The following is a 15,271-nucleotide window of genomic DNA, read 5'->3' as shown; positions in this document are numbered from 1 at the left end:
GTACAAGGTCTAGTTTCAAGGGAGTGACACACACATACACACACACACACACACACCTCAGAAGGCCATCGAGGGCACCACCAATTGTACCTCAGATTGTAAGGAGTCATCTGAACCTGACCTGACATGCTGACCCTGGAACTTCACTCTTAGCCTCCATCATTGAGTACAACAGATGGGTTTTACCAATTTACCCGCTACCTGGGACCCGCCACCTGGGACCCGCTACCTGGGACCCGCCACCTGGGACCCGCCACCTGGGTCCCGCCACCTGGGTCCCGCCACACCCCTTTAGACAAAACAAAATACGTCTCTCAACTATAGGACACATTCTATTACAGGAAAAATAATTATCAGTAGCTTTAATTTATCTAAGCATTATCAAACTCATCGAAAGGTTTACTACTAAGCAATATGATTAGAGGTTTGTCATATATAAAACGCCTCTTATTGTCTCCCTTCCTCTATCACCCAATACATCAGAAAATGTCGAAGAAAGAATAAAGACTCGATCGTAGTCATCTTTTTCCTGTCCGGGAGGTGCAGATGACTTATAACTCTTGGAATATCTAGGACGCTGAACTTTCACGATGAGAGTTTGGTGTCGGAGTGAGGCAGGCAGGGAAGGAGACAAGGAAGGAAGGAGGCAGAGAGGGAAGGAAGAAGGGGAGGAAGGGAGGGAAAGAGAGAAGGAGGGGTGGGAAAGAGAGAAGGAAGGGAAGAAATGAGGGAGAGAGGCAGGCGGGAAAAGAAAGAGGGAGGGAGGGAGAAAGGGAGGCAGGCAGGCAGGCAAGCAAAGTAATGCGGAAGGGTGGGGGGTCTGGTGCTGGGCCGGTCAGAGCTCTTTCTCTCCTCGGGGCAGCAGCAGCAGCCAGACGATGAAACTTCCCCAGAATCAATATCATCAAACCCGTCTGTCAATCATATACACAACGTGGAATTAACCAACCAGACATCACTAATGTTACTCTGTCTGCATTTTTTGTTTTTTCTCATATCTCTTGTTGGAATCTTTTGAGTCGGTAATTCTCTGTCTGTAAGTCGTCTGTTATGTTGGTTGTATAAAGATAGCTTACGCCTTTAATGGTACAGGGATTCATCGATTAGTTATTCTAATATATACGCAGTGTTCCTTTTTATCCCTTGCTTGTTATGGGATGCCCCTGAGAGGTTATGCTTCGTCTTCCTAATTCTCCCGTCCAAGTGAGGAAGAATTCTGGACAGTTTTCCGTCTTGAGTAATATTTTTCATGACGTCAAGAAACATTTTATAATACTCCTCACGTCATTGACTAACACCAGGTAATATTTCTCACGTCATCAACACACACCAGGTAATATTGCTCACGTCATCAACACACACCAGGTAATATTGCCCACGTCATCAACACACACCAGGTAATATTCCTCACGTCATCAGCACACACCAGGTAACATTCCTCACGTCATTATTCCTCTAAGTCTTAGGACAATGTTAAATGGGACACCACGACCAGAGTGAGTTGTTGATAATGATGAGCCAGAATGTTGCAACAGATTTCTTCACGTCCTTTACGGTATGGGCCGATGGAAGGGGGTCAGGGTATGGGCCGGGTGGTGTGTGGGCTGAAAGGTTTCCTGGTGTGGGCCGAGACTTAGGATTCAATGTGTTGGACGGGAAGGTGTGGGCCAAGGGAGGGTGTAGTGAAAGGTGTGGGCCGGTGAAAGGCGGGCATGGGCCGTGGCATAGGACCGTGGCTGTTGGCCGGGTAGTGTGGGTATAGGAAGTCGACAGTGGGCCAAGGCAGGAAGATGGATTGGCCAAAGTAAAGGCCCACATAACACTGTCTACTGCTCCCACAACACTGTCTACTGCCCACACAAAACTGTCTACTGCCCACTCAACACTCTACTGCCCACACAACACTGTCTACTGTCCACACAACACTGTCTACTGGCCACACAAAACTGTCTACTGCCCACACAACACTGTCTACTGTCCACACAACACTGTCTACTGGCCACACAAAACTGTCTACTGCCCACACAACACTGTCTACTGTCCACACAACACTGTCTACTGCCCACACAACACTGTCTACTGCGCACACAACACTCTACTGCCCACACAACACTGTCTACTGTCCACACAACACTGTCTACTGCCCACACAACACTCTACTGCCCACACAACACTGTCTACTGTCCACACAAAACTGTCTACTGCCCACACAACACTGTCTACTGTCCACACAACACTGTCTACTGGCCACACAAAACTGTCTACTGCCCACTCAACACTCTACTGTCCACACAACACTGTCTACTGCCCACACAAAACTGTCTACTGCCCACACAACACTCTACTGCCCACACAACAAGATGTGATGATGATTAAATGGAAGAAAATAAATAAGAAAGAAATGATAATTATGAGGAAACGAAGAAGAAGAAGAAGAAGAAGAAGAAGAAGAAGAAGAAGAAGAAGAAGAAGAAAAAGAAGAAGAAGAGGGAGAAGAAGAAGAAGAAGAAGAAGAAGAAGAAGAGTGAGAAGAAGAAGAAGAAGAAGAAGAAGAAGAAGAAGAAGAAAAAGAAGAAGAAGAAGAAGAGTGAGAAGAAGAAGAAGAAGAAGAAGAAGAAGAAGAAGAGTGAGAAGAAGAAGAAGAAGAAGGAGAAGAAGAAGAAGAAGATGAAGAAGAAGAAGAAGATGAAGAGGAGGGAAAAGAAGAAGAAGAAGAAGAGGGAAAATAAGAAGAAGAAGAAGAAGAAGAAGAAGAAGAAGAAGACTACTCAGGTACACCTACAGTTATCACTGAGGCAAGAGCGTCAGGTGACCTATCAACTTAACCTGTTATTTCTCTGGTAAACAAAGTTGTTGTCTCCGATCTGACCTCACCCGACACGTAATGTTAGGTTGAACTGACCCAATAGTTAGTGGGTGGGGCCAGCCTGAACCACTGCTGTGTCGGGGACTAGGTAATTGGTGTCAGGCATCTGGTCACGATCTGTTGGTAAAGTACAGTTCACTATCACGCGGTGAGTCCAGGTCAAGTTCACTGTCTCAGGGTGAGTCCAGGTCAAGTTCACTGTCTAAGGGTGATTCTAGGTCAAGTTCACTGTCTAAGGGTGATTTTAGGTCAAGTTCACTGTCTAAGGGTGAGTCCAGGTCAAGTTCACTGTCTCACGGTGAGTCCAGGTCAAGTTCACTGTCTCACGGTGAGTCCAGGTCAAGTTCACTGTCTCGGGGTGAGTCCAGGTCAAGTTCACTGTCTCGGGGTGAGTCCAGGTCAAGTTCACTGTCTCGGGGTGAGTCCAGGTCAAGTTCACTGTCTAAGGGTGATTCTAGGTCAAGTTCACTGTCTAAGGGTGAGTCCAGGTCAAGTTAACTGTCTCAGGGTGAGTCCAGGTCAAGTTCTCTGTCCAAGGGTGATTCTAGGTCAAGTTCACTGTCTAAGGGTGAGTCCAGGTCAAGTTCACTGTCTCAGGGTGAGTCCAGGTCAAGTTCACTGTCTAAGGGTGATTCTACTGTCTAAGTTCACTGTCTCAGGGTGAGTCCAGGTCAAGTTCACTGTTTCAGGTTAATCCAGATCAAGTTCACTGTCTAAGGGTGATTCTAGGTCAAGTTCACTGTCTCACGGTGAGTCCAGGTCAAGTTCACTGTCTCGGGGTGAGTCCAGGTCAAGTTCACTGTCTCACGGTGAGTCCAGGTCAGGTTCACTGTCTCGGGGTGAGTCCAGGTCAAGTTCACTGTCTCGGGGTGAGTCCTGGTCAAGTTCACTGTCTCGGGGTGAGTCCAGCTCAAGAAAAGTTTAATGTCAGTTTAAATGTTAAAATTAGATTTAAAAGGTTAACACTAAAATTAAGTTGACAGTTGAGTTGATGTTATGTGGAGAACCAAGAGTGATGATAGATGTAACTACTAGTACTACTACTCCTAATATTTATTTTTATTTTTTTTAAACGTGGCCTCCAGCCTCCCCCAATAACCACACCTTCGCCGCCATTTTATTACCTTAAAATTAAATTTCCTAATACATAAGTAGCTATCCTAGCTGTGTTGGTTAGTTGAGCCGCAGATCTATGCGGCATTCAGTGACTACTACTATTACTACTTTTGTTTTTTTTTCAATGGCCTCCAGCCTCCCCCAATAACCACAGCTTCGCCGCCATTTTATTACCTTAAAATTAAATTTCCTAATACATAAGTAGCTATCCTAGCTGTGTTGAATACTACTACTACTACAACTACTACTTTTTTTAAAAAGCCTCCAGCCTCCCCCAATAGCCACACCTTCGCCGCCATTTCATTCCCTTAAAATCATATATCCTAACACAACAGTAGCTACCCTAGCTGTGTTGAGTTAGTTGAGCCGCGGATCTATGCGGCATTCAATGACTGTTGCCTCATAGTCAATATCTGCGACTGTTGTCGGCTTTGGGGCCGAAAATCTCCTTCCCCTGAGGTAAAGCAATGCAGACCTCAGCAGAGAGAAGGGCAGTCGATACGATATCTCGACCAGGTTGCAACATAACTTCTGGGCTGCTGCTTCTGTTCTGATAACACCTCGGCCAGTCTTGCATAGAAACATCTAGCACTTGGTCCCATCCCACCAGAGGTTGTGAACACTAGAGGAGTGAAGCTGCCTTGATCAACGTTCTGAATTCTCTCCCCATATGCCTTGATCTTGTCATTCTCGTTCCTCTTGTGTGCATCATTGAGAGCTAGGTTACGGTAACATGCGGCCATGGGGTTGAAAATCCTTTTGTCAAAGAAGGCTTGCTGTCCTCGTGTCCAGAATCCCCGAGCACTAACGTCCACACAGGTTTCGTTGGATGTGTTTGAAGTCCTGTGATGGAAATTCTCACCGTCCAGTGGAAGAAGGGTCGGGTCTGCCGTGACATCGTTGCAGATTTCCTTCAACATATTTGCTGTGAGATCCCTTACTTCGTCATGCCTCATGCATATGAAACCCCCCTTCCTGCTCACCAACATCAACAACAATAATAATAATAATAATAATAATAATAATAATAATAATAATAATAATAATAATAATAATAATAATAATAAAAATAATAATAATAAACTTATATAATTAAATGAAAATAAGAATAAAAATGTAAAACAAAGCTCACTAGCGCACACACACACACACACACACACACACACCTGAGGGAGAGAGAAGGATGAGTAATGATACGCCTGTAGTGTGTCTATATATGGTGAGGTGAACTGCTCCCTCCTTCCTTCACCTCACTACAGTGCCTCCCTCCCTCCTTCACCTCACTACAGTGCCTCCCTCCCTCCTTCACCTACCTCACTACAGTACCTCCCTCCTCCTTCACCTCACTACACAGCACCTCCTCCCACTTCACCTCACCAGTACCTCCCTCCCCTCACTTCCTCTCCTCCTTCACCTCACTACAGCCTCCTCCCTCCTTCACCTCACTAAACCACCTCCTCCCTCCTTCCTTCACCTCACTAAACTACCTCCTCCTCCTCCTTCACCTCACTACAGCCTCCCTCCTTCCTCCTTCACCTCACTCAGCACCTCCTCCCTCCTTCACCTCACTACAGCCTCCTCCTCCTTCACCTCACTCACTCCTCCCTCCTTCACCTCCTTCCTTCACCTCACTAAACTACCTCCCTCCTTCCTCCTTCCACTACCTCCTCCTCACCTCCTCAGTAGTACCTCCCTCCCTCCTTCACCTCACTAAACTACCTCCCTCCCACCTCACTACCCTCCCTCCTTCACCTCCTCCTCCTTCCTTCACCTACTAACCTCCTCACCTCCTTCCTCCTTCCTCACTCTTCCCTCCCTCCTTCACCTCACTACAGCCTCCTCCTTCACCTCACTACAGCCTCCCTCCCTCCTTCACCTCACTACAGTACCTCCCCTCCCTCCCTCACCTCACTTCCTCCCTCCTCTCCTTCCTCACTACAGTACCTCCTCCTCCTCCTTCACCTCACTACACCTCCCTCCTCCCTTCACCCTCACTAAAGTACCTCCTTCCCTCCTTCCTACTGGTCCACCTCTCACTACCTCACTACAGTACCTCCCTCCTTCCTTCCTTCACCTCACTAAACTACCTCCCTCCTTCCCTCCTTCACCTCACTAAACTACCTCCTCCCTCCTCCTCACCACCTCCTCCTCCTCCTTCACCTCACTACAGTACCTCCCTCCTCCCTCCTCACCTCCCCTCCCTCCCTCCTTCCTTCCCTTCACCTACACTAACTAAACCCTCCCTCTCCTTCACCTCACTACAGTCCTCCCTCTCACCTCCTCCTTCACTTCACTACCTCCTCCTCCCTCCCTCCTTCCCTCTCACCTCACAGTACCTCCCTCCCTCCTTCACCTCACTACATACTCCTCCTCCTCCCCACTCACCTCCCTCACTAAACTACCTCCCCTCCTCCTCCTCCTTCCTCACCTCTCCCTCCTTCTCCTTCACTCACTAAACTCCTCCCTCCTTCCCTCCTTCACCTCACTCCTCCCTCCTTCCCTCCTTCACCTCACTAAACTACCTCCCTCCTTCCCTCCTTCACCTCACTACAGTACCTCCTCCTCATCACCTCACTAAACTACCTCCTCCTCCTTCACCTCCTACAGTACCTCCCTCCCTCCTTCACCTCACTAGTACCTCCTCCTCCTTCACTCTCACAGTACCTCCCTCGCTCCCCCCCTCTCTCCCACACTACCCTCCCTTTCTCCTTTAATCACCCCATACTACCTTTCATCCTGCTGGCCTGGTAGAGTGGCCTTCTCTCGTGGCCACTCCTTCATTTAACGCTCCAATCACTAACTATAAGGTACAGTACTTCGTCCCCCAGAGAGAGAGAGAGAGATAGAGAGACAGGGGCTGTAGCTCACTCACTCGGAGACGAAGTAATGATATATTAAGGGGACGTTCACAGCCCTAATATGTCGCCTTATCACCCTGAAGCGGACGGCCCTCTCCTTCCTCCCTCTTCCCCTCACCCACACCCTGACGGCGCAGAAATCACTTTAGCTACCCGTACAGAATGATCTTGGGTGCTCAGGTGTTGTGCAGTACGGACAGAATATCGAAGTTTGTTAATATTGTATTTTGTGATCTGGCTTATGGGTCTGTTTTGGTCATCGTATTCTCTCTGTATTGAAAGTAAAGATGCTGTGAGGAGGTGCTGTGGTGAGGTGCTGTGAGGAGGTGCTATGGTGAGGTGCTGTGAGGAGGTGCTGTGGGGAGGTGCTGTGGGGAGGTGCTGTGAGGAGGAGCTGATGTTCACTAAGTCTTCCTCTCTTCCCTTTACACTGCGTTGCTTTCGAGTCTCTTCTACCAGCTCTTCCGTTTCTCTCTCGTGTTGTCTGTCACCTCCTACTGCTCCTCTCCGTAAAAGAGACCTAGAGCTTGTTTATATGATCTTAATATCACTTAATAAGACTAATAGTGTTAATAACTAGACAAGGCTGTCGACCAAAGGAGAGTTATCCCAGGTAAGGTTATCAGTTCACCTTACAGTATATAATAGTTAGTAGGTTATTGTCATCCAACTTTAGATATCTAGGAAAAATTTCTCAAAGCAACACATTGATTATTTTGAAGTACAATATAATTATTTGCCTACTTAAAGGAATATTCTCCCTTCAGTTCTTCTGTAAGAGGGATGGTGGTAGCTACAGCTTTACACCATTTAATATGAATAAAAATATCGTAGACAGGTAACCAATGCATTTTATTATAGTTTTTCTAAATATACGGCCATTTAGTGGTGATATAAGGAACATCACAGTGTTTACAAGTTGATAACAGAGTTGGTAGTGACACCACTTTTTCACATCTTATATTGTGCTCGCTAGTTTATTGACGACCAATATTTATAAAAGTACAGCTTCAAAACTACACAATGTATTGCTGAAAATTTAAGACTAGGTTTTAGTAGGCAAATAATTATTTTCACTACAAAATAATCAATATGTTGCCTTGAGAAATTATTCCTAGATATCTAAAGTTGAATAATCTGGTGTTATCGCACAATATCATGTAAGGTGCATGTGTTTTATACACAGCGGCCACTTAGCGGCGCCACATTGGGGGGTAAACGCATTCAGCCATTGGAGTGTACCATCCTCATACAGTATAGCATCTTTGGTACCATCAAAGGGAAAATGTTAACATACGAATCTTTGAGAATTCTGATTACCAAAACACCTATTGGAGAGACATGTAGTGACATTATTATTATTATTATTATTATTATCATTTTTATTATTATTATTATTATTATTATTATTATTATTATTATTATTATTATTATTTTATTACACACACACACACCATCGTGCATAACCTCAAAGTGAAGCCATAGTCTCACACCAAAATCCCATTGGGAAGACGCAATTAGTAAGCTGTGACACAAGTAATTTTTAGTTTTTATATAAATGTACTGTATAACATATGCTTTGTTTAATATCTAACAGTCCACGACTATCGCTATTTTGTCTGTTCTTCATAATTTAAGTAATTTTGTCTATACTTTCCTTGTGCTGCTCTTCACCTACAGTATGCCAATGTCTTTTTTCACCTTCACATTACTGCAACGAAAAAGATAAATATATTTTGCATGCCGGTATATCTTTTACTGTAACGGTATATAATTGTTCGACCACATTATTTCGTAAAATGTTTAATTATTTCTTAATTGTGTGTAAACACAGAAAATGTTTAACAATGTTCCCAAAGCGAAGGTTGGCTGGTGCTGGTGATGGGCGGTGAGTATTGGCTACAGTACACCGCCACCACCGTCAGGAGACTCGGGCTGCGTAAATGGCTTTCCTAATAACTTTCTCAGCTATTGTGGGAAAGAAGGAAACCAAAGGTTGCCTCAAGGATTCCGAGTAGTCACGGAAATGTTGCCACCAGTACAATACAAGCCAACATGAAGTATATATATATATATATATATATATATATATATATATATATATATATATATATATATATATATATATATATATATATATATAACAAATCATAAGCTAATAACTTTAACACTCCACGAGAATCGAACCGGATGTCAAAGAAACAAATATAGAAAAAACAGGAGAGAGAATCTTTTTGATCTAGGTCAGCGTGAGAGTCTCTTATGTATAGTTGAGAGACAATAAAGTTGTAACTGTTGCCAGTAACTACTACGGTGGCAGCCCAATTCAGAGCTGAAATGTGAAGAAGACAGTCGGTGAGTCAGCCATGTTCTGTACAGTATATCACCAAATGCTGTCATCATCCAGGCCAAGATGTGTTAAAATAGTAAAGGTTGAATTTTTTCTTCTTCAAATATATCTGTAGCTGCTGTGTTTAGTGTCCACCAGCATCTTCACCCCACCTCAGGTATTACAGTACAGGGGAGAATTAGCTGGAGCTCTGGGTAGAGGTTCAACAAGGACCGTCCAAGGCTGTTACGCACAGCACAATAACCTTGGTCGCCGGACAGATACTCTGTGTATGAAAAATACTAGACTGAAGTTCACTGAGAGAAAGACTTCACAAGGCTAACGTAAAATACCAGTTATTTGGGTCACTTACTGGCAAACAATTATTTTCATTAGCATGATGAACAATTTTCTTTCTGTTAAATAAAAAAAAAAGAAAAAGAAAAGTTTCCCAAAAATTTTCAGTGTTTTCAACTTATCCTTTTCAGTTCAACAAATGAATATTAAAATTTCTGTTTTACTTATTTTTAAAAATCGAAAATGTATTTATATTCTCATAATAGCTACATAATTTTATTTCTGTCCACTAAATAAAAAAAAGTACCATCCTATAATTCCAGGTATTTTTCAATCATAGTCATATTATTCTATTCAATAAGAAACAACTACAGTACAGAAGATGCCAACGTCACCATCTTGGGGACAAAAAGAATTAATTAAAATAAATAATGTGAACAGAATTTAAATTGGTTCGTCAAAAAGTGAATAAAATAAATATTCTCCCATTTTTCACAGATTTTTTCATGACTGTGTAACTGAGTCGTCAGGGTCGGTCATGTTCGCCACTATACAACGTCTTCACTGTGAGCGATCCAATAACTATTTCACCCTCATCTAACATAACACCCCTTGACCTCACTAAACTCACTCGTAATATATGACCATTCTCTTTCTCTGTCTCCCTCTCGCTCCCTTTGCCTTAAACCGTGCCGTCATAAATCTTCCTAACCACTCCACGTTTGTGTTCGAACAATCTTTAACACACTCTCATCCATTCGGCTATCCAGGGACTGACTTTCCGAACACACTGACTCTTTCTACGTGGACTGTGATGCACGTTGGGTTGGACACCTCGAGGGATCTATAGCTCTCAGCTGTGGACGTAAGTGTTCATTACACTCAGTTGTCTTCTGCCTCGTGTGTGGTGGCGGTGTGCTGAGTGTGTCTGTGGCCGACCAATTGTCTGGTGAAGCTTTGAGTACACACACACGTAAACACACATGCAAACACATACAAACACACACACACACGTAAACACACACACGCACACACATACACAGGCTCAAGAGTATGCGAATGGACACACACACACAAATAAAATCGACATAGGTATTCCTCAAAAGGACAAAATTATAGGATGCCGACCATTAATTAGAGTCTCAATCGTGATTGGCTGATGCCCCTTAGTTTCAAGGCGGAGTGTGATACCTTCCTTCTGATTGGTTATCTGAATATTTAGGAGTTAGATGCAATGATATCGAGGAAAAAAATCTTCACTGAAATCAATGTATACCTTTGGAATTAATGTATTTTTCGCTGTTTTCGTATAGAGATATTGAAAGGATTTGTCTTGTGGCTACTTTTTTGAGTTACGCCAGTTGGTGTTTGTCGTGTGTTTGTCGTGTGTTTGTCGTGTGTTTGTCGTGTGTTCCAGTGGTGGTAGTGTGTTTGTTGTCCTTACCTCCGTTTATTGTTATATCTCTGTAAACTCTCATTTCCATCTCTCAATCCCTCCATTTTCTCTCTCTCTCTCTTCACCCCTCTATCCCTCCACCCCTCCATCCCTCCACCCCTCCACCTCTCTATCCCTCCAGCTCACCATACCTCCACCCCTCCATCCTTCCACCCCTCCACCTCTCTATCCCTCCAGCTCACCATACCTCCACCCTCCATCCTTCCACCCCTCCACCTCTCTATCCCTCCAGCTCACCATACCTCCACCCCTCCATCCTTCCACCCCTCCACCTCTCTATCCCTCCAGCTCACCATACCTCCACCCCTCCATCCTTCCACCCCTCCACCTCTCTATCCCTCCAGATCACCATCCCTCCAGCTCACCATCCCTCCACCCCCACAATAATAACCACCATCTCTAAGTCTCAGATAGAAATAATTAGAGTGTCATTCCTCACATCGACATAAATAATTACCAGAATAACAGCAAGAACCGGTCATCAGTGAGGCCTTATTTAGCAGCCTCAAGTCTCTTTAACGTTGTCATAAATATCGTTCCTGCTTATTACACCTACTGTACCTTAGGTCGTGGCGTCGGTATTAAGAGTGGCGTTGTTTTGTGCCGTCCTAATCCTCCTCAGTGGTAAAGCAACTTAAAAGAATTCTGCCTGCTCAGTAAACCCCCGAGAGTTAATTCGCCTCACGACCACAACAGATCTCAGTGTAGCCTTAAGTGCATCCTACCTTTATATCACGTCTCTAAGGCTTTGTGGCTTGTTAATGTTTTTAATTTTCTCCGTGGTAAGGCACTAAGACGTGTGCGAGGAGCTTAATAACCCCTGGCAGCTGGAGGCCCTTAATTTATAATCAAAAACAGCTGTAACGACGCTGTCTCGGTGAAGGCTCGAAGATCCCAATAGAATTACTAAGAGGACCTCCGAGATGAGTTGCGAGCCATAGTAACCCAAGAGGAGTTACGAGCCACAGTGACCTCCAAGACTAGCCATATACTGTACATTGATGGTTAGGTAGTACAGTAAAGCACAGAAACCTCGGGGTACTTTAGCTGGTACAGTTATGCATGAGAAGTTGTGTCTTACAGGACTTAGAACTCTCGTGTCAGCTGCACCACAGAGAGGGAAAGATGCTCCAAGAGTCAAGACTGCGCTCAAGAGTTTACAAGTGTTCTGGTTGCAGGTGTTGACGGCCCACAACCTCCCAGGCGAGATCCAAGCACATCCGTCTTGGTGGCCTGGTGGTGTGGTTATGTGTAGCCGGTGACTTGGTGGCCTGGTGGTGTGGTTGTGTGTAGCCGGTGACTTGGTTGCCTGGTGGTGTGGTTGTGTGGATTGAATACCTTTCTCCTGGGGTCATAACTTACAGTCTGTGTTGAGGGTTTATTCTGGACACTGTGCCTGAGTAGCGATTTCTTACTTGGAGTTGGCGGGAAAATTGTCATTGTGAGTAGAAGGCATCGGTGGGTTGTGGTCTATAGTGAGGGTTTTTTTTCATCAAATATATACATTTCGAGTGATTTTATGGTTGTTTACTTTCTGCTTATTGTTTTTTTTTGTTTAGTCCTTTACTTAGCGTCTTTATTGTGTTTGGCCGCTGTTGAGGTGTTGATATCAGTGTTTACTCTGTGACGAAGTTTGTATCGTTTTCTCTAACATTTATACTCGTGGCCGTGGGTTAGGTTAGGTTAATATTAGTAAATGTAAGTTAAAATCAGAGTTAATATAATATACCATTAAGCTCAGTGAGAAGTGTGTAAGGTAAGTCAATGGTAGTTTCTGGTTTCTTTTATTTTCTTACACATAACATTTAATTATCCAACAAAAAGAGTTTTATTAATACCGAAATTTCGATACTTCTTTACGAACGTTTTTTGTTTCGGAATTATAACACGATTTAAATATTTCAGATTTTCAGGGTAATGCTAGAAATACTTTACCAGTTATGAGTTTGTGTATAGTTAGTACTGAGGCTGTTTACTAATAGCTTATAGTAATATAGTATACTTATTATAATTGTTCCCGCGGGCACATCAAAGCGAACTTCCGATATATCAGGAATATATTGAAGTTATCGATCACAAGCGTCACAATATATTTACCGTTGTTCATGTTAAAGGAAGATGGCGTTTACCTTCTCTTTACAACACTCACTCACTAAAGCTTAGAAATATGAGACGCAAAAGTCTCCCGAGTCAAGCGGCCGTCACGCATACAGCTCCGCTCTCTGTCAACACCCACCCACGTTTTTAACCAAGTACACAGTTTTTTATAGCAAGTGAACAGCTTCACCTGCTGACCACAGAACGGTAAACAATTTATCTTCTCTCTACAATCTAAGGTCTTGGGGTAACAGTGTAGCTCGTCGGTGACTTTGTTTACATTGGTGCATCATTACGATCGTCTTGTTTACATTGGTGCTCCATTACTACGGTCTTGATCTAAAGGTAAAGTTTTACTCTTCAGATTATGCCTTCAATTAGATGACGAGTCACTCCGGTGCAGCAATTAGTTAACATGAGTAAAGAAATAGAGCGATACAATCTTCTCCACACTATATCATCGCTGATGCAACTATTACAGTACACTACAGCAAGTAATACACACGAGCTAGTTGATACGACGATGCTATTTTATTCATAAATTATGTTGTTAATGGAAATAACTAGCCCAACATGGCTAAACGTAACAAGTACGAAGTATAATACACAGTGATACAGTTTTAATACAATAACTACATATTGTCGAGATGACTAGTGCAAGATGAAGCGACCAACACGAGGTAGATGGAGTGTTGCCTGGAGGAGCTCCCTGAAGGTACAGCGTCATCGTGGTGTTACTGGCGAGTGTCAGCTGAAGTTAATACAACACAGACCTGCCTACCTCACCGGGCAGTGCTGGAAGATGTTATTGAAGTAAATATAGGGTCATGGGTCAAAGGGCTCTCGTCCTAAGATGGTACCCAACCTGACCTAGCCATTAGGATAAAGGCCTATTACGATTAGGGTGAATTTGAACTGTACTCTTGCGCTAATAGTTAGATTCAATTTGGGTCTATCAGGATTGGGGCCCGTCAGAGTTGGGGCCCACCAGGACTGGGACCCATTTACCCAGCCACCATACACGGTCACTTGTCTTACCTGTATAACGACCCAGGGAAGCTTCTCCGAGTAAGTCTTGCCACGTTTCCACTTCTTCCTGAACAAGAACTTCATGTTGGCACACCAACTGTCATAACTAAGAGGAACACAAGAGTTGTCTGCAGGTGATAGATCCTTCCGCCGTCAGCTGCAGCATCATGGCGCTGAGGGGAAGAGTCCTGCCAGCCCAACACACTTGGTACTGGTGTAAGATTTCCCCGTTGTTGTGTTATAAACACATCCAACTTTTCAGTAAAACAAATCCCTCACTAAAGCACCAATTATTGTCTTCTACTTGTGCCTTTGTTTCCCTCGCTGTATCATCACAAAATATATCACACAATTTTGTTATTTATTATGGTGTAGATTATCACCAAGTGTTTGACATCACGTTACATGTAGGCCATAAGGTGAATTCTGACTCTGTGTACCAGACGTGTCAATATTTTACACAGTAGACACTTTGTGTGTTTTCATCGCAGTGCTATTTTAGTCAATTTATTCACTTCTCCTCGAAGACTACACTCCAGACAGGGCTACTTTATATATATTATGTAGCCCCAGGAGGCAGCACACCAGACGAAGGCTCAGGTGTGGCCATGGTCGCGTGTGGGAGACTTGAAGACGGAGGCGACTCTGGAGTGAGGCTGTCCGCCGCCACACAAGCAGGCAGGCGGGGACGAGAGCGGCACAACACACGTCACACCGTGGCGGCGCCTGGCGCTCTACTGCTCACTGAGTCAATGTAATAGCCTCCCCCCCACCCCCCCGTATCCTCTCACCTGTACTGGCCCTCGCGGCACCCTTACCTACACCCCCCAGCCACCCAACCCCATGGCAGGTGCCAGGCAGTGCCGCGTTAGAGCTGGGAGTGAGGACAGTAATATTGGTTAAGTAGTGCAGTTTACTAGACAAATTTCGCCGACGACAGATACACGTTGAAGGCAAGTGAACTAAAGAGTGGCACCATGTAGAGTTATGGGCCACGCTCCACCGTATACCAGGAGGCAACACCACTGTTATATGCGCGACGCTGCCAGCCAAGAAGACTGGTGTTTACCTCCCGCTGACCTAAACTAAACAGCACCTCCAGCTGCTGTTGAAGAGTCACTCAAATATTAAATGTAAATATGTGAGTCACTGCCAGAGATATTTATAGATTATATTACACTGTAGTATTAGTTGGTGTTAGGTAAACAAAGTTAGGTGGTATT

The 15,271-nt window shown here is 44.3% G+C and overlaps 1 protein-coding gene across 1 annotated transcript in view; it reads right to left on the bottom strand.

Moving 5' to 3' along the window:
• LOC121877826 (lactosylceramide 1,3-N-acetyl-beta-D-glucosaminyltransferase A-like) overlaps positions 1–14,774 on the bottom strand; it is a 93,448-nt gene extending 78,674 nt beyond the window's left edge. Inside the window, 1 exon segment of the mRNA XM_042383710.1 lies at positions 14,058–14,774. Within this exon segment, the coding sequence (XP_042239644.1) occupies positions 14,058–14,132 (75 nt within the window). The 5' untranslated portion in view covers positions 14,133–14,774.
• Between the last annotated feature and the right edge of the window lie 497 nt (positions 14,775–15,271).

Source organism: Homarus americanus, unplaced genomic scaffold (genome assembly GCF_018991925.1).
Source record: "Homarus americanus isolate GMGI-L3 unplaced genomic scaffold, GMGI_Hamer_2.0 scaffold24523, whole genome shotgun sequence".
Lineage (NCBI taxonomy): Eukaryota > Metazoa > Arthropoda > Malacostraca > Decapoda > Nephropidae > Homarus > Homarus americanus.
Note: the sequence above shows the minus strand (reverse complement) of the source record. Positions and strands in the feature narration are given on the sequence as shown.